At 49.9% G+C, this 25,667-nt stretch overlaps 2 protein-coding genes and 1 long non-coding RNA gene across 9 annotated transcripts in view; 1 reads left to right on the top strand and 2 right to left on the bottom strand.

Annotated features, from left to right (window-relative positions):
- Positions 1–268: 268 nt before the first annotated feature.
- Positions 269–5,155, top strand: LOC128078347 (uncharacterized). Of its 4 annotated transcripts, none has more exons than XR_008205593.1 (3): positions 269–371; positions 1,424–1,499; positions 3,775–5,155. It is a non-coding gene; the product is annotated as an uncharacterized LOC128078347 (long non-coding RNA). The 4 variants fall into 4 exon arrangements; XR_008205595.1 differs by having other exon boundaries at positions 1,424–1,508; XR_008205594.1 differs by lacking the exon at positions 269–371 and adding an exon at positions 492–683.
- LOC128078346 (SRSF protein kinase 3-like) lies at positions 1,075–10,415 on the bottom strand. The gene is given in 12 exon segments (XM_052678435.1): positions 1,075–1,485; positions 2,743–2,835; positions 2,921–2,990; positions 3,447–3,554; positions 3,975–4,060; positions 5,146–5,308; positions 7,289–7,395; positions 7,642–7,729; positions 9,813–9,900; positions 10,019–10,127; positions 10,276–10,352; positions 10,354–10,415. Coding segments are annotated over 12 exon segments (1,239 nt in total). The 3' UTR covers positions 1,075–1,297.
- A 3,841-nt stretch (positions 10,416–14,256) lies between these two features.
- PLXNB1 (plexin B1) overlaps positions 14,257–25,667 on the bottom strand; it is a 67,924-nt gene continuing 56,513 nt past the window's right edge. For all 4 annotated transcript variants that reach the window (XM_052678431.1, XM_052678432.1, XM_052678433.1 and 1 more), the window contains 14 exons: positions 25,316–25,533; positions 24,941–25,119; positions 24,152–24,218; positions 23,442–23,588; positions 22,794–22,971; positions 22,149–22,252; positions 21,475–21,559; positions 21,111–21,277; positions 20,018–20,178; positions 19,618–19,765; positions 18,880–18,944; positions 18,722–18,797; positions 18,289–18,363; positions 14,257–17,953 (listed from right to left, as the gene is read on the bottom strand). In XM_052678431.1, the coding sequence (XP_052534391.1) occupies positions 17,849–17,953; positions 18,289–18,363; positions 18,722–18,797; positions 18,880–18,944; positions 19,618–19,765; positions 20,018–20,178; positions 21,111–21,277; positions 21,475–21,559; positions 22,149–22,252; positions 22,794–22,971; positions 23,442–23,588; positions 24,152–24,218; positions 24,941–25,119; positions 25,316–25,533 (1,775 nt within the window). In that variant the 3' untranslated portion in view covers positions 14,257–17,848. The remainder of the gene's footprint in view (positions 17,954–18,288; positions 18,364–18,721; positions 18,798–18,879; positions 18,945–19,617; positions 19,766–20,017; positions 20,179–21,110; positions 21,278–21,474; positions 21,560–22,148; positions 22,253–22,793; positions 22,972–23,441; positions 23,589–24,151; positions 24,219–24,940; positions 25,120–25,315; positions 25,534–25,667) is intronic.

Genomic DNA, 25,667 nt, shown 5'->3' with positions numbered 1-25,667 from the left:
CGGCGCCAGGGGCGCCCCGGCCACGCCTACTCGCGTTCCCCGTTGGCTGCCACGGCGCCGCGCCGCGCCCCGCCGGGCCGCCCGCCGCCGATAGCGCCCCGCCTCCCCTCGCTTCCTATCGGCGGGCTCTACGCCCGGCCCCTCCCGCGTTCTTTTCTCATTGGAAGCCGCCCGCCCACCCCGCCGCTCGCCTCACGGACGCGGCGCTCCATCGGCTCGCCCGGCCGCCAATCGGCGGGGGAGGGCGGGACGTCGCCAGCGCCGACGCGGTGCGGCCGGGCGGGCCGCGACGGTGCCCGCCGGCCGAGGCGCGCTACGTGCTGAGGGGCGGCGCCGGCCTCCTCCCTCCCCGAGGCGCAGCTCTCCGCGGGGTAAGTCCCGCGTCGGGACACGTGGCAGAAAGAAGGGGCGGCGCGGGCGGCCGGGATTCCTGGGCGGCAGCCGCGCGGTGCCGCGCGTGCGCAGGTTGGGAGTGAGTAGAGCGCGGGGGGGAAGGCGGGAGGCGCGTCGCGCACGCGCGGTGCTCCGGGTGCGGGGCCTGCCGCTCTGCACGTCCGCGCTGCGGAGGGGCGGGGGTGTGCGGGGGTCCGCCCGGGGGCGGTGCGGGCGGCCCTCGGCGTCGCGGGGCGGTGGTGCTGCTCTCCTCGGGCGGCCGCGTCCCTCCCCCTTCGGGCCCTCCTGAGGTGAGGGGAAGGGGGGCGCACCGGGCCCTCTGTCGCCTGAGGGGAGGGAGCTCCGCGCCCCACACAAAGGGCGCTGCCCGCGGGGGAGGAGGGGCGGCCCGGCGGCCGAGGGAGCGGGAGGGCGGGGTGGGGAGCCGTTCTGCAGGCCCGAGGCGGGACCTCGAGTGCCAGGGGGGCCTCGGTCGGCCGGTCTGCCTGGGAGCGGCGCGGCCTGTGAAACGACGTGAGGGGGAAAAAGAAGCAGGGATCTCGTGACTGACCGTCCGTTCTGTTTAATGCCCGCCGCGCGCCTAAGGCTCCACGGCGGATGACGGCCGCGCAGCCTCGCGAGGCACCGCGCTCAGCTCCTGCGGAACTGAACTGAGTGCAAGCTGCCGGCGGTCCGCCCGGCTCTTTTCGTCGCGTCGGTCCCCCCGCCGCCGCCCCCGGGCGGGAAATGGCCGCAGGGGGTGAACCCGCAGCGCCGCCATCTTGTGCTCAACTCCCGCGGCCGCCGGAGCGGCCGCGAAAGGCGCTGGCGGCGGGGAGGCGGCCCCGAGAGCGGGACCGGACCGGCGCCGACCGGTCGTAGCGAGCCGCTGCGGGGCTCCGCCCGCGGGGATGCGCGTGCCCGGTCACGGGGTGCTGAGCCACGCGTGCTGCAGGCACTGCGCGGCCGTGGCGCGCTTCTCGGGGGCGTAGCGCAGCGCCGACATCAGGAAACTGGTGAATGGAGGCACCTCGTGTTTTCTCCACTTAAGTCTGTCCGCCAGGATGGCGTGGAGGCTGCGGGGAACGAGCCTGGAGATCCGCAGAAGAGCACCTGTTGGAGAGCGCGTAAGCACAGTACGTTAATTACGCCCTCGAGAGCGATAGGCTGTTGCTCCTCCCCTCACACAACTCATCCAAATCCTCCTGAAAGATCGGTCTGTGTGCATCTTCGTGTCTATGCTTCACGCGCACTCCCACTTCTAAACTTCGCTCTCTGGTGTTTCAAAAAATCACCGTTACAAGTTAGCATGTGGGGCCTCTTCATTCGTGAGCACTTATTAGATGTGAACACATCAAGCACTGATGAAGTGTGCCCAGGATGGCAACACCAAAGTCATTCCTGTGGGCCCTCTGTCTACCTGTGCACAACCCAGAGTGCGTTGTTGCCACAGACACGAGCCATTCATGTTTAATTTGCTTTGTGCCTGCTCACTCCATGAGATTAAGGGTGACACTACTGACCAGGAAGTGAGCCTTGTCCCTTGGAGTTAGTGGTGTAAATGCAGTGATTCAGGTTAGGCATGTGTGGTTGGGCCGGTTTGGTTCTCACGGAGAATAAATATACAACAAGGATTGTTTTTGACTCATCTTTTGAGCACCATAGAAGGAATAAATGAACAAAGAGCTGAAAATGAGCAGGAAGGTGCTTGCTGATCTACAGCACTGCATTAGTGTGCAACATGAGAGGAATTGTACCTAGACAGGCTGTGTGGCTGGTTAATATGAGTGAGGAGGAGGAGGAGGATGGACTGAATTGCAGAAGGATGGAGTTATGTAATGCCTTGAAGACAAATACAACTATTTCAAGCTTAATGAGCCAAAGGAATTGGGAGATTAAAACAGAAAGACATTACAGCTGGGTCAGAAGACTAAATATAGCAGCCATGGTGGAAGGATGGGAGGATATGAGTGTCCCATTCCTCTTCATCATTGTTCTCTGCTAGTGAATGGGTGAAATCCAGCCAGAGCTGCACACTCGCAGCTTTCCTGCCATGTAGCTGTTTCCTGTCCTTATTTCCATTCTCTCCAGCTCCAAAGGAGAAAGGATAGAAATCTTTTCCTTGCTCGATATTTACTATGACCCTTTTTGAGGTTTCTGTATTTGCATTTATTGCTGGAATGCTCCTGGATTCCAAAGGTGGCCACGCGGGAAGCGTTACTGCGCTTTACGAAATCTCCACCTCTGTTCTGTCCCTGCTTGTAGCCTGCACTGTATAACATTACTTTTGATGTCTTTCAGTAGTAGCTGAGGAGTGTATCAGAGATCCACAGTGATTTTCAGGGTAAACTTCCTTCGGCTAATTCTTACCTGGCCTTCTGAAAAACTTTGTTGACTTGTTCCAGGATAAAGCAATCTGGGGAGGGATTCTTCCCAGGAGTTCAATAATGCGAGCAACGTGATCTGGACAGAGGAAGAGAAAACATGTCTAGATACAGAGGCAGTGATGCTTCTGTCAGTGAAATGAATACAACTGATGGAGTCCTACCATCATCTCTGGAGAAATATTTCCCAGGTTGAGGATTAAATAGACACTCCCCCGTTGCCATTTCAAATGCCTAGAAATGGAGTAGCGTTAATTCACTGACCAACTGGGCGTTTTTCTTCCTCATGAACTGTGATGGGAAGGGGAACCGGCACAGGTACTATCACACAGAACTGATAATGAAACATGGAAAGATTCACGTTGCTTTGATGCACCACTGTGAATCAGCACCTTTAGTTCCATCAGGATGGAAACCAGTGTGTGCCTGCTTCAGTCAAATACATGAGCTAGCACCATGCTTGCAGTGTGAACTGCCTTAAGCATAAACTAATTACAATGAATATATTTGCAGCATGCTTTCAGTCCAAAGTGAAGGAGTGCAGACAGCCTGCTTTTCCTTCTCTGACTCAGGAATGGCAAGGAGGTTGTGCTCCACATGCAGTGTGCAGGTGGGTGCTGAGGGCTGCTGCCCTGGACCTGCCAGTGTCAGTCACCTTCTGTGCGTGCTCAGCACTGTCTCCAGCCCTACCAGGCAGCCTGTGCTCCAGATGTCTGCAGGAGTGCCATAGTCCAATCCAAGCAGCACTTCCAGGGCGCGGTATGGCTGGGTCTGTATCTCCTTAGAAAAAGGCTTATACTGTAACAGAAACAAACACCCTTTGGTTGGCTTCGAGTAACAAATGAGCAACAGTGATGCTTGTGGCCACAAGCTGTCCATGCAATCACGAGGAAGAACTGAAGGCGTGTAGTAAATGCGTGCAGGAGACATCAGACCCATTCTCAGCCCTACTGGCGCCACACTAAATTTACCTCCCAACATTTCACAGTGAACTTGTTCACAAATTTCTGATTTACAGACTAACTGCAAGTGGAAGAAGGATCCAAAGCTGACATATCTCTGGAGTGTACTGCCCAACTCTAAGCTGGGAGTGATGAATCAGTTCTGCTTTAGCACACTCCAGAATAACTGCTCAGCTGTAGAAGGACTGACACCCCAGCTGTGAAGGAAGTGCAAAGCATCTCACAGTCACAGGACCAAGACTTGCAGCCGACTCACTGTCCAGCATGCACTGCCCAGATCAGCAATTTTCACTTCTATGCTCATTAAATCAGAATCTTCCAGTTGATTGCCAGGGTCACCTCCTAGATGGAAAGGAGGGAGAGAAATCAGGTCTTTCTCCAAACCAACAGGTGTGCATCACTTACCACAGAAGGTACTTGTAGACCTACCTGCCTTTGAAGTTTTTCAACCTAGCAATCCAAAAGTGCTTTAGACAGGTGATTCTTTTCATCACCAATAAAATACCACTTCTCATTTTTGAGGGAATGCAAAGGAAGGGCTGCTAACCAGTAAGTCTAAGAGAATGTTATGGAAAACTGCAGCTTGCAGTGGAGTGGTGTGACCACACACACCTCCTGCTGAAAGGTGCCTGCCTGGCAAGAGTTGTCAAGAACTGTCAAGGTAGCATTTTCACATACAGACCCTGGAAAAGGGTAATTTTTGTTCTACTGCTTTGTAACTGTCAACTTATGTCTGGTATCATGCCTTTTTGTTCCCAACAAAAGACTCTGCCAATAATTTAGCATTTGTCTTTTGCCCCAGGGTTTGAGGGACAAAACAGCAACATCATGGGAGAAATGCTTGTGGGAGAATATTATGGAAGAAAATATGAAGAGTCTCATTGCTGGGAGACTAAATCCCTTGAGAAACTCCCCTGCCCTATGGCTTATCATGTATTCACATCATTCTCTGAAAATAAATCACATCTCAAAAGGCCTCAAAGAGTACATACAAGTCTCCCACAAACCTCAGGAATACGGGAAATAAAAGAGTAGATGTCATACAGTTTTTGGATCAAACCAGTCAGTATGTATCCTATTCCGTAGCTGAAAGAAGCAGTGAGGGAACCATCCTGTCCTGAAAGCTGTAAGAATTAGCTCTGAGGTTGTGCTCAGCTTATTGACACGTGCCTCTGATTTTGCATCGTTCTGCACGCACGCCTTTGTGCAAGGCCACTTTTCTGTTGGTGCCCTGAGTAACTTGGAGCCGCTCGATGTGGGGTTTGTAGAAGCAGACAGGAGAGGTGTCAGCAGTGTGAGCTGGCTGTGTTGTTTTGTACCAGTGCTGTGGGAGATGTGAACTCTTAAGCTATCTGCACCTACTGCGCCGTTTCATTTCTGACAGTAACCTCCTAAGTCTCTGTTGCAATAAAACCCCCAGTGCTCACCTGGTGCCTTTAGCCTCAAATCTGTTCTCTGGCCACAGTCAGCAGCATCAAGCAGAAACCTCTGGAGGTTTTTGTCATGAATGTACAGCAGCACGTTCTCTGGTTTGATGTCTGCGTGGATAATCCGGCAGCGCCCATGCAGGAAGTGCAGGCCTGCTAGCACCTGTGTGAGCCAAACAGCACTGAGGTTAGCAACGTGGCAGATACTGTATGGGGGTAGCAGTTGCACCTTTAAGAGCAGTAATGTTGGCTGAGAGTTCCTGTAGAAGCAGGCACAAGTGGTTTCACCCTGAGAATGGCCAGCGCCGCAGCCCACACACTCGGCACAGCCAGTGACAGAGCGTGGAGATCTGGCAGAGGACACAGCACAGAGTGCCCAGGTGCCAGCACAGATGGGCAGGCCAGGAGAGTTGGAAATAGGGCGAGATACGAAGAGGCGCTGCGATCACAAAGCAGAATTTTCTCCTGAAAAGCAGCTTTTGTTCACGTGGCTGGCATGTCTTCAGCCCACCAAGCCTATCTGTTAATCCAGCATTATCACTGGAATGGAAGTTGGGAGTCAGTTATAGGGTGTTTGACGTGGCACAGGAGGGAGTCCCATCATGCAAGCGAAGAGAAGGGGTAAATCATAACGCAGCCAGGAGGAGGCAGGGATGATGAGTGAGTACATGCAGAGAGGAATTAAGGGTACTGCAGGAGAGCCATGTAGGGAAAGAACAGCTCACGGCGGAGCAGGGAGAGCCTGGCTGTCACAGGGGAGAGATAAACAATGCGTGCAAGAGAAACGCTCTATCAGAGATCAGTAACAGTGAAAAGGCTACTAGGAGGTTAAGTTGCTCTTTTAAAACACTGGTCAGTCGTAAAGGCTGGCAAATATTCTCTGTATTATCAAAATCTATTCTGGGATGAACACCAGCCCCAGGAAAATACCAACCTTAAATGGTAACTGTGAAACACAAGGAAAGATTTAAATAGCTAAACTGGAATAAGTCAGAAGTAAATGCTGTCCCAATGCTGATCCAAAGGGGAAAAAAAAAATAAAATTACAGTTACACAGATAAGAGATCAAACAAAAGGCTTGGGTGTGAAACAGAGCATATCAATTAATGCCACTATGTTTTCATCTAACTTATTCAGGTGTTAGTGGAGCTGCTTTCGAGGAAGAAGATATTCCAAGGAAAGGATGGAAGAGGAAATGGTTTTCTTTCTGTGTCCCTAGAAGGGCATAGGAATCAAGGTAGCAGATCTTCGTTTTGGCAAGTCTGCAGACTTCTGATAAGCCTTGGCACTGGCAGCAAAATGTAATATTAGTTATTCTTAGACTCAGGTTTCCTGCTCCTTCGCTGTTCACAGACAATGCATAAGAAACTCAGCTTTCACAGACTGTTTGATCAGCATGCCACATCCTTACAGGGGATGAAGGAAGTGTTGGCTCTGAGCAGGAAAACCTCAATATGGGTGGAGGACCAGCCAACCTAACCAGCAATTTAAAAGCTCGGGGAAGGAATCAGCTGTGGGGCAGACCTTCAGCAGCCTTGGAATTACTGGGCAAACAGCTGAAGCCAGCCCTGAGCCCTGCTGAACTCACTGGGGCAAATGCTAGCAGTCTGGCATCACTACCATAGGAAACTTCAGATGATAGCAGCAGGACAGAGAAATACATGTGTTGTTGTTGTTTTTTCCCAACAAGAAACATATCTATGGCAGTCTGTTCATCTTGTGAACAGCTGAACTGCTGGAAAATTCAATAATTTGCTGAGGTGTGAATGAGATACAAACGTAAGTGCCAACTCTGAGTCCCCTGGTGCAGATCTGCAGCTCCCTGACTCTTTACATCAATGGTCCTGACCCCTTTCCAAATCCTCTGAGACTAATAGGCATAGGCAGTAACACACATTGTCCCTGTATTATTGTGACTATGTTAACCTCCCATTCTGGGTTCCATTTGACATTTTTTCTCCTCCCACCCAAAATAAATAGCTCCTGTTTTCCTTCAAATTGTATGTCTTTGGCACTGATTCTGTTGTCTCTTTCTTTGCAGATGCAGTCATACAGAAATTCATGGCAGGTGACCCCAGGATGAAGACTATGGTGAGTTCCCCAGCCAGCACTCCCACAGTGCCCTCACCCAAGCAGAACTCACCTGCTGTAAAGATTTTTTCACAAAAGGCAAAGGCAATCCCTGGGCTGCATAGTTACCCATCAGGAATTGCAGAGAAGGACCCAGCGCCTCAAACACCAAGCATGTATGTGGGGAAGAGTCATGGATTCACCAACAGAGAGCACATGCTGCTACCAGCTTCTTGCCCTTCACCAGAGCAGCCAAACATTTCATTAGCCAGCCTCCCCTCCTCCAGCCACCTTCACGTTCTGTGCTCTAGCTATTGCCCTGCTCATCCTCCTCGTCTGAGCACAGCAGTTGGATCTGTGTTATCCTGTGACTCCCCAGCACAACCTTGCTGATTGAGAGCTGCAGTTCTACTAGCAGAAGGATATGGAAGCCGTTCTCTCCAATCATTCTGAAGTCATCTAATAAACAGATGATGTTTTCTCCTGCCCGATCTTTCTTCTTCATACTGCTTACCTGAGGGGGAGATTCCAAGAAAACTGCAATTAGAGACATATATGTGCACAAGAACATCTTGCACCCATTTTATCCTGTTCTGCAGATCTCTTCCAGGATTGGCATTTTATAACAAATCTCATGAGAACAATATCAAGCAAACCAGACTCCCAGAACACAAGCAAACTGTGTTACTATGGAGTTAATTCCTGTGTGCTGTCTTCGTCTGACCATGTGACAGCATCACCTTCATAGCATCTGAATAACTCAGACAGCTGTGGTTGTCTGCAGTCAACTGAAGGCTGCCTATTCTACCAGGGTGCAGAGCTGGTTCTGCAGCTGGAGCAGTCGAGGGAAAAGGAGTTGGCTTTGGTGCAACAGAGATCTCTGATACCGAGCGGTGGGGGAAGAAGTGAATGCAGATCTTTCAACAAGAACCAGGAGACATCAATAAACCTAGTACTTGGGAGGGTCAGAAAGAAACCAGAGAAGGTGGTTCTTCACAGAGTGCACGGATGATTGGTAGCAGTTTTTGTCACAGAATGCTTCAGGTGCTGAAGCTCACATCAGCTTGCAGGAAAGCAGGGCAGGACTCTTGAAAATAAATCCACTAAGAATTACTGCTCAGCACGTCGCCCTTGGCCCAAGAAATCTTGAGCTGTAAACTGTTCTTGGCCAGGCAGGGTGGTGTTCAGTGGGAGCAGCACCTCGTGCTTAGCTTGTCTTCTTGCCCACATGGATGTCTGCTGCTGGTATGGGGTGCCTGGCTAGGCAACACCCCTCTGCCCCAGCGCAGGTGCTGTTGGTATCCCCAGCTCTTGCACCACCACCACACATTTTCATGGCAAACTGTACCATGAGTTTGCTCCCACAGAGCACCGGTTCAGCTAAAGCAACGGCTACTGCACCTACAACTTTTAATATATAAATATATATTTATATTTGTATTTATTGTATATGTATTTGTTTTTTCTTTCTGACGTGGCTGTAATTATGGGTGATTTTGGTTTGCTTTTTGTGCAGCTGCCAGATCTGTCTGTGCCAGCACCAGGAGGTTTGTTCTCACAAAAGTGAGCAGCTGTGGAACCAGGGAGGTCCCAACTGCCTCCTCTGGCAGAACTGTGGGCACGGACCACTGTGCTGATGGAAATGACCCTGGGAACAAGCTCTATTCTGTTGAATGGAAGGCGTGTCTTTCTGAGAGAATTAGTAATAAATTAAGGGTAAGGCTTGGTCTACATGTAGAATTGTGCTGATGCATAGAAAAGCACCCTTTGATTACATTTACTTTTTACTTCCTCTTGCATCACTGAGTCTGGCTCATATCCCTTTGGATACGGCCTGCAGAGGTGCAGATGCGAACCAAGCCTTTCCCAAACCTGTTGGAAAAAGGCCTCAGAGTAATTTGAAAGGCAAAATTTAATGACTTTTATTCACATACAGCTGATGTAATTTCACATTTAGGTAAACTCTAAGAATTGCAACCATGAGCTTTCTAGAACTAGCAGGTCAAGCCATTTTCAAAGGCAACTAGTTGAGACTCAGATCCGCGTGCCTAATTACTGCATCCATTAGCAAAAGCAGAAGGAAGCTTTCTGAGTTGAGAGGTTATATATCACATTTGCTTTGTCCTGCATTTTTTTTTAAGATGCTTCCTTTTGCTTCAGTATTTAGTTGTGATAGAGCAATGGTCTCCGAGCTAGGAAGTACACAAATATAGTGAAAACATTCCCAACTGTGGTTAAGAACAACATTGCCACATTTTCTTGTTGGTTCTGGTGGTTTCCCACCCTGTGTTTCTGCAAGTTCCTCTTATTCACTGGATTTTAGTCTCAGCTTAAAAAAAATGGGCCAACAGGACAAGTGAGACACGGCCACCTGTCCTACATTACAGGAGGAATTACAGGAGGAAGGAGGAAGTGCCTCTTCTAGGGGTCATGGCCAAGCAGTGGTGACTTAATGAATTATCTGACATTGTTTTCCATTCCCCAACCTTGCTCCTCAGACAGACCTGGAAGGAGAAGGGACAATGAAACTGATACCTCAGTCTGAATTCAGTAGCCACCTCCACAGAGAAAAGCACAGAGCCTGGGAAGATACGTACACATTTGAGGAGAGAGAGCTCATCCTGGGCAGCCTCAGCAAAGCCTTCTCTGCTCTTCAGCACCTTCACAGCTACATTCTTCTTCTTCCTACAAAAGGAACCACAGCTAGAAGTCAATGCATGCTGGTTGGCCTACAAAGGGGGCAAGTCCTGCCCAGGAGATTGGCCGTCCTTCCCTGCTGCCCCATATGGCATCAGCCCCTCACCTCATGTCCTGGCACAGCCAGACAGTAGCAAAGGCCCCGCAGCCCAGCTTGCGCACAGCCTGGTATCGCGCGTTGAACACCTCTCCTTCCTGCACTGGGCGGTGGCCTCCTGTGGGGACCATCACCAAGAAACATTACTGCTACCCTGCAGGAACCGCTGAGGACAGCTCTCCCAGAGGAATGGCCAGATGGGTCCCCTGACCTCCTCTGGCATGGGAAGAGCCTGGTATGATCTCACCTCTGGTCCGAGGACTGACCTGGGTGCTGCACTTCTGGCACATCCTCCTGCACCTGCTCTTCCATGGCAGTGTCCCAGCAGGTCCTGGTGAGAGGACAGAAGCAGTGGAGAACCAGGCTGTGCACTATGTGCAGTGCAATCTCCAGCATTTTACTCCATAAAGAGAGACAGCTGCACAACAGCTGCACACACTGATGTGCACAGCTCCCATTTGTTCTTCTAGCTCTGTTCTCCCTCACCCTGTTCCTTTCCACCCGCTTCGTCCAAACCTGGAACTGAGCTGTTAGGAACATAGGAATGTTTTTGGCACTTCAGAGAATTAAGGATTATTTTAGAAGTTCACAGGAGGAAAGCTGGCAGGCTGGGCAGGGCTCCTGGCTCTCAGGTGGAAGTCTCAGGTTTCCCTGTGCCTTGGGCAGACTTCCAATGGCTCGGTGAAGACTGCAGGGTCCCCTCCAGTGGCTGTGACACTGGACTGGGCAGAAGGCACACTAACTTAGGGCTTTCACTGGCAGCAGAAGATTCACATCTCAGGCTGGTGCTAAGCGGAGCGTGCAGTTTAGAAGCTATGCTGCACATCTGTCTGCAGCATGGGGCCAAAGCAGGGATTTGTCACCAAGAGTCCCATGATCCCCTACAGAGAGGCCACGAGGGAGGGGAAAGGCTGCTCCCATGCATGTTTCTATGACAGCAAAAGGTACAAACACAGAGGCACTGCAGACAGACGGATACAACTGCTGTTCCCCCTACTCCACAGCACTGTTGTGGAGTTGGCTCAAGCGCGAGTCACCTGAAATAGAGCCCCCAGTCCCCACATTGCTGATGGAAATACAGATTTACGCTGCCTCAGTTTGGGTGCTCCAACCCAGCATTTCATAATTCAGAAATGTCACTTGCTGTAATGGCCAAAGCTTCATATGAACAACTGTTGCCAGAGTTTGTGACAGGCGATAATAACCCAAGCAGGTCATTAGCATGAGTAGAAATATCAACCTTTAAATCCTTCAGAGTCAGGTTGCCAAAGCTGAGAGCTTGTATGCAGTGCAGAACTTTCAGAAATAGTCGTAACGTGCTGGCAGTGTTGGTGCATGTCCTGTCACACGCCTCAAAGCAGCAGCCGCATGACTGGGAGCTGCTCAGGGACAGTGACATCTTACAGGTGCTGAAAAAGCAGCACAGCTTCCTCAAAAATCTTTTCCTATCCCAGCACAGCAACACAGCTGCAGCCTGTCTTTGGGCACCAGGTGAACTCTCAATTCTAATTTAGGCTCAGAATAGGCTTGGAATGGCTGTGTAGTCAGGGATACGCAGAACTGCCAGAGCTTACATTTCTTTGTTCTCCCTACCCCATGGAGCAGCGTGCAAGGAGCTCAGAATCTCCTTTGCACCTCAAATCTCAGCAATTATACACACTCTTTTGGGCTTAAACCTCAGTCTCTTTTAGGCTTGAACCTGCAGGGTGCTACATGTCCATATGGCCACTCCCTGCAGCAAATATTTACTGGAGTCCTAGCTATGATATGGAGGTGAAATCAGGATTGTCCTTATTTGTGCACAGACATAGCCCATCAATAACCTTGCAAGCTCCTGCACCACCTGATAGATACCTCTTCAGTCAATACCTCTTCAGTCACGTCTTCTAAGGTTTTGTCACATAATTAGAACAAGGATTGTTCTAATTAAAACAAGTTGATCTCTAAGAGCTGGGCAGAAGCCCTGAAGATTTTGTTTCTTAAGTCACTACCAAAGGAAAAATGGGAGATGAGGGTTCAGCATCTTCCCTAGATGGATTTCTGTGATAATAAGAGTCTTTGGTAGGAAAGAACGGTGACCTACTGCTTAGGATCCAAAGTCAGACTCCGTGAGCATCAGACACACCCTAGCACTTGGGCTGATGGAGTTTTTGAGCTCACAGTGCCCTGCTGTCCTTCCTGAGGTGTGTGAGAATTCACCTCCTGCCCACTGCGCTGACGTGGATAATCCAGTATAGGGTAAAGAGCATTGCTTTGTACTTTGGTATAGAAGACGGAAACACACTTTTCGAAGCTTTATGATAAAAAACAAAAAGCACAACAAAAACTCAACAATGCTTGTAGTTATTTCTCAGTTGATATATTAAAAACTTTTTTTTTTTTTTTTTTTTTTTTTTTTTTCATTAAAAGCTACATCATGCAGAACCCACTGACTTGCTGCAGGCCTGGACCAGGTCAGAGAACTTCAGCCCAAAAATGTGCTGGTACCAGTTAGCTAAGCAGGGAGCAGCGATGCTTCACCTCGCCTGCACAGAAGGGTGCAAGGAGCCAGCCCACCACTCGCCATGCACCCCAGCTCCTGAACCCGAATTGGAGTATTTAGCAGAGCATTATGTGCCTTCATCTTCATCCAGCACAGACGTGGTAAGTCCTGGCTGAGTGTAGCATCCCTACAAGTCACAACACACGGCATAAAAGCAGGCACGTGGGGCTCAGCCCCTGTGGCCCTGCACACTTACCATGCAGCTCAGGAGGCAGGGGATGGCACCCCTCTCATCATCTGGCTCGTGCTGGAGCTCCCGAAAGTGAGATACCAGCTGGTGTTGCTCTCCTTTTAGTCTGCACTGCTTGGGAGGGTTGTCCTTGGGCCAGCCAAACTTTTCTGCATCACTGGGTAGATGTGTCGGGGCGCAGGGTATCAGATCTCAGCACCGTTTCTGGGAACAACCTTGGCTGCAGGGCAGCAGGAGACCCAGGACAGCTGTGATGGGTTTCCTTTACTGCCGTTCACTGCACCTGTCTGTGCAGTCCCCCGCCTCAGCTGCCCTGGCAGCAGGTCTGTCACCCTGCTGGAGCTCCACGGTCTCCCGAGCAACTATTTATAGAGGAAAATTCACCACTCTGCTGAGATGGAAATAGGAAAGCCTTTCCCCTCTGCAGTGGTTCCCACTGCTCCCCGGAGCACGGCGGCAGGCTGCGCGGCCCAGCCTCGTAGCAGTGGCACCACCTCCCGTCTCTGCACGGCACAGCGCTCGCCAGCCTGCGCTCGGCGGAGGGGAGACGCTCCCACACCCCTACAGCCCCACTGCCTGCGCTCAAGGCACCTCTGCCTCAGCACCCCGTGAGTCACACGGCTCTCCAGACTCGGGGACAAGGCAGCACAGTTCTGCACAGATGCGCTGGCAGCACTTTCACTCGGCTGCTTGCAGGTTTTAGTGCAGTAACAGCTGTGCCCCCCCACCCCCGCAGAAGGAATGGGAAAGGAGTGCAGGCTCACTGAGCCACGGCACCGAGTGCTTTGCACCGCTACGGAGCGCGGGACCACACGCAGCGAAAGCACTCCGTGCGTTCCCCCAGCGCCCACGTGCAGCAGCGCTTGGCAGCCTCAGCCTTCCCCTGGCCGGGGGCCCTGGCGTTGTGCAGCTCAGGTTTCCTTGCAGAGCCTGCAGAGACCCAGCCCTGGAGCAAGGGGTTAATCCTGCCCTGCTGCCAAACCCAGGCCAGGGCCTCACTTCTCCCCCCTGCCTGTGCCCCTCTCCTCTCACCTGCCCCCTTCAGCACTAAAAATATCGTAGGAGGGGGCTGAGACGGAGCCAGGAGCAGGGCAGCAGCAAGGGGGAGAGCTCAGCTTCACAGGAGGAGAGCTCTGTAACCCATAAAAGGCCAGGAAGAACACACACATAGGTGAAGGCAGCACTTAAGCACAGTGGTGGTTTATGTGCGTAGGCACACACATGTGCACACACACACGATAAAGCAAACCGCCTATAACTGCTAGTAAAGAAAAGGAGCCTGCTGCAATTAGTTTAAGAATGAGGAGTTGTTAGAGAAATTCTGCTTTCTGCCTCACCTTGGTGGACACCAACAATGGGGGAGCATGAAGCCTCGGTCTGCATCTCGCTCACCACTCCTGCAAAAACAGCCAGAGCTGTAGCTGTCCTGGACCAGATTTGTCCCCACTCACATGCCAGAAGGTGAACACACTGTGGGCCATCACATTATTGTTCAACACAAGTGTGACACACAGATTGTATATTAAAATTTATTGAATTATTGTGTAAGAATTCTCTTTATTAAAATCATTTGAACTCTAAACTGATTATTTACAGACAAAACCTCTTATATCACCAAAAGATTCCTACATCTCAGAACAGTATCTACAAACAGTTATTACACTATGTAACAAAATTCAGATTTTTTTCAAGCTTTTTATATTAATTATTAATTCCAATTTGAGAAAGACAGTACCTCAGGTGCTCTGAGCAGAACTCAAGGTGTGGCAGGGCACAAAAGCAGATCAGATCGTGCTGTAACAGAGACACCAAGTTGCCTGGCTGGGAGAGGGCAAATACCTGGACAAGACCAGGAGGAAGGGCTACGGGCACAAGCTAGGTATTCTGGAAACCAAAACAATCATTCTGACAAGAAAGGCACCAAAAAAGCAGCATCTTGCTGCAACTGGGGCATACCCTGAAAAAGAAATGGCATTCCACCAAGGCAGCAGGATCTAAAAGCCCTCTTGTTTTCTTTAAAAAGAAATTACCCATCTTTTCTACTAAAGAAAAAAGCTTCCAGATACAGCCTACAGTTTGCCACCAAACAGATGAAGGCAAGCACTCTCACACCTCCATCGTGTGGGTGCTGGCTACTCCTAGCCTTACTGACAGGAGACACTCACCTTAATACTGACCAGTTATCAGCGTTTCATGCAGACCACGGTGAAATCAAATGTATTTCTCTGACCGCAGTACAAAGCAGACCCCAAACCTGCCATTCAACATCATCTTTCTGAGGACACGATTAACATGGTGACATCCCCTCACAGCACCTACATTCTCCACTGCTCCATTCTGCTGCCTGCAGGAGCATCAGAGGGGCTCCTTCCACCCCCAGCGCACCCAACAAGCTGAGAAACCAGGCAGAGACTGGAAGAAACGTGAATTATGAGAAATAATAAATAAAGTCTTCCCTGCACTAGGGAATTTTATAATAAAAACTGTTTTGTGCAAATTTCAATGCAACAGAACCCTGTTGTAGTAATGCTTTTTACCACAGGAGTGTGGTGTGGACGGAGAGAAACAGGGCCAAGCCTAAGCACCCAGCAAGGAGCTGCAGCACATGCCCCCAGTGAGCAGGATACTGTTACCTACAACTCCAAAGGCAAGCAGTGGGGAGAGCTGGGCACCACTCACTGCCCCTGTGCCGGGCAGTGCCTCCTGGTCAGCCACATAGGGACAAACTTGAGATGTTAAAGAAATCACGTTTAGCTCTACTCTTATGCCTTGATTATTGCTTTGATAAAAGCCGACTTTCACAGATATTCTCAGAGAAAGTAAATAATCTCCAACATCCAGAAGCACTACTGAGAAGTAAAGAGGATGTGGACCTGCTTCCCTGGCAGCCTGAGCCAGGCTGTGTGGACAGAACTCATCTGACCGCAGCAAGTAACAGCAGAAGAGACGCAACAGAACACAGAGCTGCCAGTGCAGAGCAGGAGAGACCTGGATCCCTAGGAGAGCTCCTGAGTCTCCCTCCCTTACTCGTGTGAGGGGAATCCAGAATCAAGTCCTGCACCACCTCGTTCTGGGAAAGCAGAGGGAAATCCCACAGAACAGCAGCAGCCTACAGCACACAGCTCCTGGCAGACACTGCCAAGTCCTTTCTTCCAACCGGCTTTTTGGGGACTAATTTTACCATGTTCTGTTGAGACAGAGGTTTCAGAGAAGCTAAGTTCTCACAAGTTCCATGGAATGGGGCGGTCTGACGAGAGACAGACACAAACTGGGAAAGGAGGCTGGCAGACACTGAGCTCTTGACAGGGCCTGCTCAGCAGCTGCTCTGCACAGCAGGACAGCAGCACTCTGAGCACACAAAGTACCTGGGAATTCTGCTGGGAGGAGAGCTCATGGGAAAGCACTGGCTTTGCAGGAAGAGATGCCAACATTAGCTGGTTATATTGCTCAGGAAAACATCCTGCAACTGCACAGTGCTCACACAAAGCCACGCGGCTGATTCACAGGCCTGGAAATGCAGCTATGTGCAACGCAGAGAGGCAGGCATGTGATCCTGCCCTGATCTAGCTCTAGTCCTTCCAGGCCTGCACAACCACCATCAGCAGTGTCAGAGGAGTCAGACCTGATCTGCCTCAGAGACCAAGGACATCAGCTTGGACTCTATGGGAGATGAGAAAGTGAAGGAAACCCTTTAAAACTGGAATTCAATCACTATGGGCAGAGTGCTGTGAGGCTTCCTGACGGCTCTCCAGGAGGGAGCAGAGGCGCTGCCCAGCTACAGCTGAAGGCTAATGGCACATCTGCTCTGGCCTTGCTTTCCTCACATCAGTCACTGCTGTTTGCAGGACACCAGATGCTCTTCAGGAACGTGGTTGTGCCTCATGGCTCCCTTGAGTTCACAGCTCACCAAATCACTCTTCTGTGTGCCACAACAGGAGAGTTTGGGAGGCAAAACTGAGGTGTAAGGCAAGACTAACAGAAACACACAGCTAAACATCAAACTGAGCTGTGGGGAAAAGCAAGCTGCTGTTACAATGCAGACATCCACAAGTTATCCCTGCAGACAAAGCAGTGGAGAAAACTTTGCTCCAGTGCTGACAGACGTTTGTCAGTAGAAGTGCACAGAGATGCTTCTCCAAGAAAAGCTTTGTCTCAAAGCCACAAAGTTAAACATTCTCCTTTAGCATTTAAATACATTATCCTTCTGAGGGTATTTACAAGTCCAGTTCAGAGCAGCAGAACAACCAGATACCAGAGGAAAGGGGAAGTGGCACAAGGCATTGTTGTGCTTTTCCAAAGAGCAGGACAACTCCTGAACTTCTGACGGATCCAGAGCTGGGTCAGTGGAGATTGGGACCAGCCAGGCAGCTGACTCCTCACACACTACATTTGTCCTGAGGGGAAGGGTGGGGGGGTGGCCCATTTACAGTGGGCTCCTGGGCAAGCCTGCGTGCTGGTGAACGTATCTCATCCAAACAGACGTTGCACCCAAGTAGTAAGACCAGAACACTGGGAGCAAGAGACCTTTGCCATTGGTCCCTCTCCTTCTTACATCCAACATCCAGAACCAGTGAAAACATTGCTGCAAAGAAGCTTCTCAGGTGGAACAGAGCAGGAGCGCTCGCTCATCCAGATGGAGATGAAGGTCAGTGCAGCTGTAAGACCAGGGGAAAGCTTCCTGTATCCCCATTAAAATGAGCAGCCAGTAGGGGAGCCTCCCAGCACTGGGCAAGGGCACTCACACAAGGCCAAGGACTCCACAGACACGGTGCTTGGTGCTGCCACCTGGCTCTTCAACAGCAGCATTTAGAAGGTTGGCACATTCTCCTGATAACTGTAGGAAGGAGCTGCTTGGTCCCCTGAGACTGTCAGAGGAAAACTGAAATTCATTTGTTTCGCTTTTTGAAAAGAAAAAAAAAAACCACTTTAAAAAAATATTCTCTGAGATGCAAGGACGCTTGTACTTGGTACTGCCTTGGCCAACCCCGTTCATGTCACTTGCTGGCTCCTTGGAGAGTCTGGTTCCAATGACAGCAGGACACCCTGCACACAGCGAGGACGAGCACTGTCCCTGTCCAGCCAGGGGAGAACAGTCTGTCTGCACCTGTCACAAATCTGTGACTTTATTCTCCACAGCTGCTGCAATCTGTTGTAGCCTATATCCAAGCTGCATCTTCTGTGCTGTTGGGTCTTCTTCCAAAGCAGTAATGATCTGCAACAAGACAGAGCTCACTGGCTGCCTTTCTCCAGCATGCAGCACTGCTGGCTGGAGATAATATTAAACATAATAATATTAAACAAATGCAGTGAAATGCTAACAGCCCCCTGGGTTAGAGCCAAGTCCCTTGTTTGCATGACGTCCTCCCTCCCTCATTGACAAGAATAAATTAAACTCATGACATGGAAGTTATGTATGTCAGTGAAACAATACGCAGCATTGTAATAATCTGGCTGCTCTTAATAATTAAGTTGGTTTTTTTGTTTTTGTTTTTTAACTGGATGGTAGAAGGAGAAGGTTGTGTTCATACCTGTTGGGAACACACTCACCTGGTCATAGTACTTGTTGATGTATTTGTACAATTCATGCAGAGCCACCAGGGAATTGAGGTCACCTGAGTAATTCTGAATAAGAGAGGAAGTTAGATAAAGCTGTGACATCTAACAATTGTTCTTGCAAATTCTGTGTCCTCATAACTAATAAGGAAATGTACTGGAGTCACTCCCAGCACAAAGCAATGGGAAAGAGAATTCACCAGCAGTTCCTAGGGAAGGAAAAAAATAATCAAGCATACTCCTTGCCTGGAAGCCTATGGTGTTCTCTCCCCAGTGGTACCACGAAGCAAAGCAACCACTGGGAACAACTAGTAGTTCTGAGCAGAACAGCACACAGCTGGAATATCTGATCTTTGCATTACCTACTTCCTATGAGATGCACAGACGAATGGCTAGCATGACTTCTGAAACAAACACGTTTATTTACCCGCGATAGCTCAGCCAGGGCAGAGTTCATCTCCTGGTCACTGGCAGAGATGGTCTGGCGAATGTCTGCATAATACCTGCACGGTGGTACAGAGGCAATTACCATCACGTTCCTCCTAGCATCCTTCTTAAACTATACTCCCCACACCCACTGCTCACCTTTCCACCATCTGCTTGTAGCGAGGAATGTCCCGAGCATAGAGCAGCTTATTGATCGGAGAGTCCTTGAACATCCAAAACAAGAACTGGTTACAAATAGCTCCTACGCCACGCAGTGCACAAACCTGAGCAGGTGACACCATTCTGCTGTCTGTCGTTTGTCCAGGATCTGGAACATTGGCCCTTCGTGCAGAGGCACTTCAAATACTGGCCTCCCTTCTGGTAACACAGACTGAGGAACCATGAAGGTGAAAGGACCTCGGGGATCTCCAGCCTGCCTTCTACCGTACTGTGGACCAGCATGGTATCACATTGGTCAAGGCTTCACACAGACTAAATCTGAAATCCTCCAGAGATCCAGCTCACCTCTGGTGACCCATTCTACTCTTGGCACAGGGAGAACAGTGGTGGCAAATAAGTATTTTCCGATGGCCAGCCTGACTCTCGAGATGCGTTGTGTGACACACACTGTCTGCTGCACAGCACGCATGCTCTGTACCCTGAGCACATGCAAGCTGCAAATACGGAGCACCCCAGGAAAACTTGTGCTCTAAACAAAACTCTTTCCTCCTCAGCACAGGTGTCTGCACTGAGCTACTCTCCAGTGCTCTAGTGGCACTGGAGCAAGGCGCAGGCCTGGCAGGCTGTTCTTGGAGGACTACATGGAGCTGCTGCCTCCTTGAGCCAGCACTGCTCACACAGCCTGTGCCAGCCATATGCTGCTACCTCCATACTTACCCGCCCTAGCTTATGGTCAGCAATGGTACAGGAGTCCATGAAGGTCTGTGCAATGACCAGGAGCACAGCATCTACATTATCTGATGTCTGCACATCAAAAACAAACTGGGGATTCTTGATGATGTTGATCCAAAACCGCAGTGGGAGGCTGCAGGGAAGATGGAAGCATGAGAGCTTATCAGTACAGAAAGTGGCTGTTGTGCTGGAAGATGTTCTGCACATACTGCTGTTCATACCCCAAATTAGCCCTCACAGCAAAACCAGCTTTTCACACTGTGCTTTACTGCCCTGCACTCTCATTATGCTTCTCCTCAGTAGGCAGAGGTGGCTGTCTCTTTGCAAGCAGGTAGCTCCAAATAGGTCAGCAACACCTCTGTCACGGCCCACATGAAGACCATACCTGTTTGTCTTCCAGATATGGATGGTCTCAGGGTCTGCAATCCCATAGTGTAAAGCTTGCTCATCCAACAGATCAAAGAAGTATTTGACTGCCAGAGGAACAGGGCGGCTAGTACTGAGGATCACCTGGAACAAGTCATCCACAAACTTCTGCAGAGTGCCCTGTGGAGAACCAAGCAAGACATGGTCATCACAGGTAGAGGAAAGTGAAGAGCCCAGGCCAGGTTACCCTTTTTTGCTCAGCAATGTTCTTTCAGTGATCCTGAAACAACCTCACATCCACTGCAGGAAGCAGCAGTGGAGAAACGAGGCCCCAGGCTAAAGTTTGTGAACAGCCAAAACACAGAAGGCAATCAGACCCACTCAGAGCCAGTTTGGGGAGTTACTACAGGAGAGAGAGCCTGCAACACCACGGGTTGGCACTGCAGTGCAGAGACTGAGCAGTGGAGGGGGGCTGCCGAGCTGCTGTGTTGAGCCAGACGGGAACGAAGAGAAAAGGCTTGTTTGCTCAGCAGCTAGAAAAGAAGTTAGTGGGCAGAACAGAGGCACTGCCTGGCAAAGTGCCTCAGCTTTCCCTTGAGGAATTGCACTTGTGCAAGCAGGAAAGTGGAAAGCTGATCCTTTCTCAAGAACAGAGACTAAGGAACAAGTTCCTGGGTCAATTTTCAACAGTGATACTGGAATAAAGCAAAAAGGAGAACGTGAACAGGTGCTATGCCTGATTTATGATTGCAGCTGAGTCTGTGCATGGCTGATGTGGAGTTAGCATCATCTTGCTGTAGGAAGTAATCAGGTCAATGCTACCTTTTGGGCCACTGATGAAGTGGAAATCAAGCAGATCTACAAAACCTGTCGCCAATGCTACCAAAAACTCCACTGCCAAGCATTAAGCACCTACCTTTATCTGTGGGACCCAGAGATGATAAACACATTTCACTCTCCTAGAGGCTCTGCAAAACTTAATGCATTAGTAGGAATGAAAGTTTGGTATTGCAGTGCTAGGCTCTTATCCTCATACATGTCCCTGCAGTCCTTCAGGGGGATATGAAAGAAGGTAAGATCCTAAGTGCAACACAATCTGTGCCTCTTCTCACCTTCATAGAGAGCAGACGTGTCAGGTAGATCTCTGGGATTGCCTTGGCTCGCTCCCGATCTCTCAAGCTTCCACGACGATGCTTGGGAAGCTCTGGCTCTTCTGTTGGTTTTACCAGGTGCCAAAGTTTTATCCCACCTTCATCTGCATCCTCCAGCATAGGTGTTTCTAAACAGGCAGTTATTTAAAGACAATTTCTGTACTGTTCTCACCTTGTCTGCTCAAAATTCCAATTTCTCGACAATCTCATAAGGGTTCAAGTTGTCCATCAGCCTTCTACAGCAGCATAAAGGTAGGGCTATGGCAACTCTTGTCCCACCAAGGTACTACAAAATTATTTTATAAGAATAAGACATCAAACTCACTCTCTCCTGGGATGTAATCTTGATTCTCTCTATGGATATGCTTGGTCAGCCGTGGCACCAGAGCTACTGTTGCTCCATCAGGCACCTGTACACACGCAAATGTCAACATTCAGAACAAACAGCATGTTTCCCATCAGCACAACGGGCAAGTGCTTGTAGAGCAAAATAAACTCTGAACACACTGTACTGTTAATAGGAGCAGGGATACTGGGGCATCGCCACTGTCTGTCCTGATGGAGGGAGAATCTAGTTTGTGCAGTCTGAGTAACTGACATACAGAGAAAATGGCAGTGCTCAGGGATCAACATCATTCACATTTAGAACAAGTGTGACATATTGGTGCAAAGTAGGTTAAAAAAAAAATCATCTTTCCAGTCCTAGAAGCTACATCACAGACCAGTGCATTATCAACTCCTTACTGACTTGGACTGGAACATTAACGAACTTCGCAGCACTGCCCTCAAGCTCCAGACCTGTCCAGGTCTCAAGTGCAGTCTAGGGAGAGGACTATGGTGGTTGAGAAATTACAGTTCAGGACACAGTACTGACTCCATCTCTATATGCCACTGCAACGAAAGCTGTACTACTTTTACAATACAGTCAGTCATAAATGGGGTACAACAGTGTGTAAAAAAGGAAAGGGCAAATGAAGCAACAGTAGAGTCAGTTCTGACCTTGTAGTGCTGAAGAGTGTTCAGGCGTTTCCAAGTTCCCTGAACAACAGATGTCACGTCCTCATCAGACAGTATCAGATGACCTGCCAGCCCTGATCTCCACTCTACAGCCATTAAAACACAGGACATGGAAGGAAAAAAACAACAGTTAAGCTGAGGCATCTCTGAAAGTCTACTGCACTCCAGCCTGAACCAGTGGAACTTGAAGACAGAAAAGAGAAAATCCTCCCTAACAGACATTATTTAAATGTTACCACTGACTCCACTGGCAGCAAGAGCTGGCTTAGGACTACAGCATCTTTACACTCAAAAGTCTTCTCATCCCATACACATCCTCTGTCCATCCCCCGCCCCCCATATCCTCTTTCTCAAGCCACTGCCATGGTCCAGATCTGGCAAAGAGCCCCAAGCATCACAAAATGGAAGGGGCTGGACTTCAGTTGCTTCTTTCCCACCCCTGCCTCTTACATTTATAGCCTTTCCTATGACATGCCATGCTGGGTCCAGCAAAAGTACAAGGCCACCGGTCAGGAACTCTGCAAGCTCAGCAGAGAGCGACAAACTTCATGCAGATGTGGGTGCTGTGCAGAAACAACCACTTTTTAATGTCCTCATTAAGTTTTGGCACCAAGGAGTTCTGCTCACCGAGATCCAGGGTGTCTGGGTCTGGTCGATGACAGTATGGCATCCCTTTATAAATCTGATCTAGGATTTTCTCCTTCACTTGTGTTATGGTGTCACAGTCTAGCACTTTAGCAGAAATCCCCTGGGAGTCCTCTGCCCCTCCTGTAGCAACTCCTGCTTGTGTTAAAGCATTTAAAGTCTGTGGAACAAAAGAAAAGGTCACAGCTATTCTGACACATCCGACACATCTACACTTTTGACTTCTGCCATTAAAGCAAGTTAACGTCTATTCCTTCCACTGAAGAAGTTTCAGAAAAGAAAATGGCACGTATCATTTAAAGCCATGTTCCTGGCCTTGTTCTGAGAGCTGATGCCAGTTTAACTGTGCTGGGGAGAGGCTTCCACCATTGCCATCAGTGATTTTATCCCCTTATTTCCAAACACAGAGAGTGGCTCATACACCACATATTACTGAGATGGGAACTCCTATCAGCTAGGGTAAAAGTGCCCCATTTAGGAGAGCTCTCACTCAGCTACAACACCATGCTGCTGGGAGAAACCTGGCTGCCAGGAGACAGTGGCAGGATACTGTACTTCTGTCTTGATGAGGAGAGACTCTGAGCCTTGTCACCCCAGAGGGCCACAGGGAACAAAAGATTTGGTGCTTACCAGAGTGCGATACTCCAGGTCCTCCCTCAGAAGGCGGTTGTCATTCAGGGTGTATTTGGCTTTCCCTGTCACCCAGTCGACAGGCCCCTTGTCCACCTGGTGCTTGATTCCTCGAAACAGCATGTAAAGCGGCTCCCCTACAGAGTCCTGGCACAGAAGGGACGGAGTTTCACCTGTCAGGAATTCACCTTGTTTCCCCCAGCAGAACCCAACAGCCTGGAATCACAGACTCCCAAGCAGAGAGAAGAGCAGTGGATCAGAGGATACCAGGAGATACAGCAGTTACCACTGCAGGCAAAGAAAGTCTCTGCCAACAGCTCCCACTCCAAGCACAAGGAACATGTAGGGGCTAAGGACCAGCTGGACACGTAAGACCAAGGCATGGCTCTGTCTCCATGCCGCTAATCAGGACACTCCTCGCCACTCTCTCCCATGAGAGTAATTAAATCAGGGGCATCCTCCCCACACACAGAGCAGCCTATGGCCAGTGTGTCATCACTGTGATGATACAGGAGCTACACTGAGCTCTCGCCACGATCTAGCAAGGCATCCTGAAACGTGGAGTGGCATGAATGCATCTGTCTTCCCCAGTAACTTCTGAAACACAGGATGTCTCTGGCATTATTTCAGCTAATAGTGAGAGAAGAGCAAAGCTGTGACTGTCTCTCACCTCTTGGCCCTTTTACTCCAGAAGGGCACAAAGAACTCACCCTCACAAATGCATACAGGCAGATGGACATCCAGTTGGTTAACAGCTTCTCTACCACTGTTTCTGTCCTGAAAGAGAGCATGGGGTTGGTCACATGAATATACTGCACAGCAAGGATGGAACTGGAGATAAAGATCACCCCTTCTGAGAAAAGAGAATGCTAAACAATGATAAACGATCAAAAAAGGAGGGAGAAAGAATAAATTACTTTAGGGACCATTCAGGTTAAATCCTTTTGATCCCAGTTCTTATTTGAGGCACTTTTCGGCCTGAAGGAGGCACCAAATGACAGAATTGAAGTGAGACACACAAGGAGGGGAGAGAGGACAGCCTCCAGCAGGTCTCAAACAAAATAAATTTGTTCAGATCAGAAGGATGCACTGGACAAGAAGCTAATGGGGATCTGAACACAGGAGATACTTCAATTTAGTTTCCAAACATGGCACGATTGTGAGTCTAGGGACCTCTACACAGCAAGTGATACTGGCAGACTTGGCAGTCCCAGTACTTGAACTCAAGAAGAGAACTAACGTGCAGCAGCTGCAAAAGAACAGGAATCTGGGGTGGGCAATGCCAGCTTCTTCTCTCATCTTTTTTCCTCCCTGCCAGCTGCTGGCTGGGGTGAGAGGTACCATCATTTCTGTCACGTGTTGCCTGGACACATATTGGTTCTACAATTGCAGCTCATCCCATAATGTTATCTTACCCACAGCAGTTTCAAAGTCTGCTATCTGAACAGAAAAGCTCTGTTCCCTCAGGTGGGGCCACATCTCACATCTGCCTGGCTCACCTCCGCAACATCAGCTTTGGGTTCTTGGCCACGTACTGCTCCACAAGGTCATTCAGGAGTGTTTTGAGGATGTCAGTGAAGTATTCCAACTTCCCATGCAGCGACACAGTAAGCAGTGATGCCACATAGGCCCGGTCTCTTGGGGAGAAAGTGCGCTGGATTTCCAGAGTGTGGATGAACTGGTGGGAGGAGAGACAAACCAGTGTGTGAATCCACTGCAAACAAGGCAGCCACAACGACTGGCTCTTGAAAGGAGTGCTGCACAGGGGACTGCACAGGAATGAACTTCACTGAGCGCTGCCTGCTTCCTGCCACCAGTTAACAGCAACACGACCCCGATCCCACAGCATGCTGCAGCACAGAGAGGCACGTTACCTTGGTGAGGAAGAGTTTGCTGTTGAGCAGGTTGGAAAGCTGGACCAAGCCCTGCTCCACAGTTTGCCGACGGCACTCAGGGATGTCCAGGTCCCTTTGCAGTGGAGACTCACGGTGGCCCGGAAAGAAAATGCGCTCTGCATAGGACTTGTAGTCCAGGAAGGGGATGCCTGTGCCCACAAGGTCACTTGTGAGGTCCATCATCTCAGTCATCAGGTCTGGGGGAAAGGAAACGCCTGTGATTTTATCCCCATTATCACACAAGTGACAGTACAGAGTGAGTCTAGGCAGGAATTAGAGCCAGCAGGATGAGAGTGCTGGGAAGATGAAGCACGTTTCCTATCAGATGAGT

Source organism: Tympanuchus pallidicinctus, unplaced genomic scaffold (genome assembly GCF_026119805.1).
Source record: "Tympanuchus pallidicinctus isolate F22 unplaced genomic scaffold, pur_lepc_1.0 scaffold17, whole genome shotgun sequence".
NCBI lineage: Eukaryota > Metazoa > Chordata > Aves > Galliformes > Phasianidae > Tympanuchus > Tympanuchus pallidicinctus.
The sequence above is the reverse complement of the archived record's forward strand: the minus strand, read 5'-3'. Positions and strand labels throughout refer to the sequence as shown.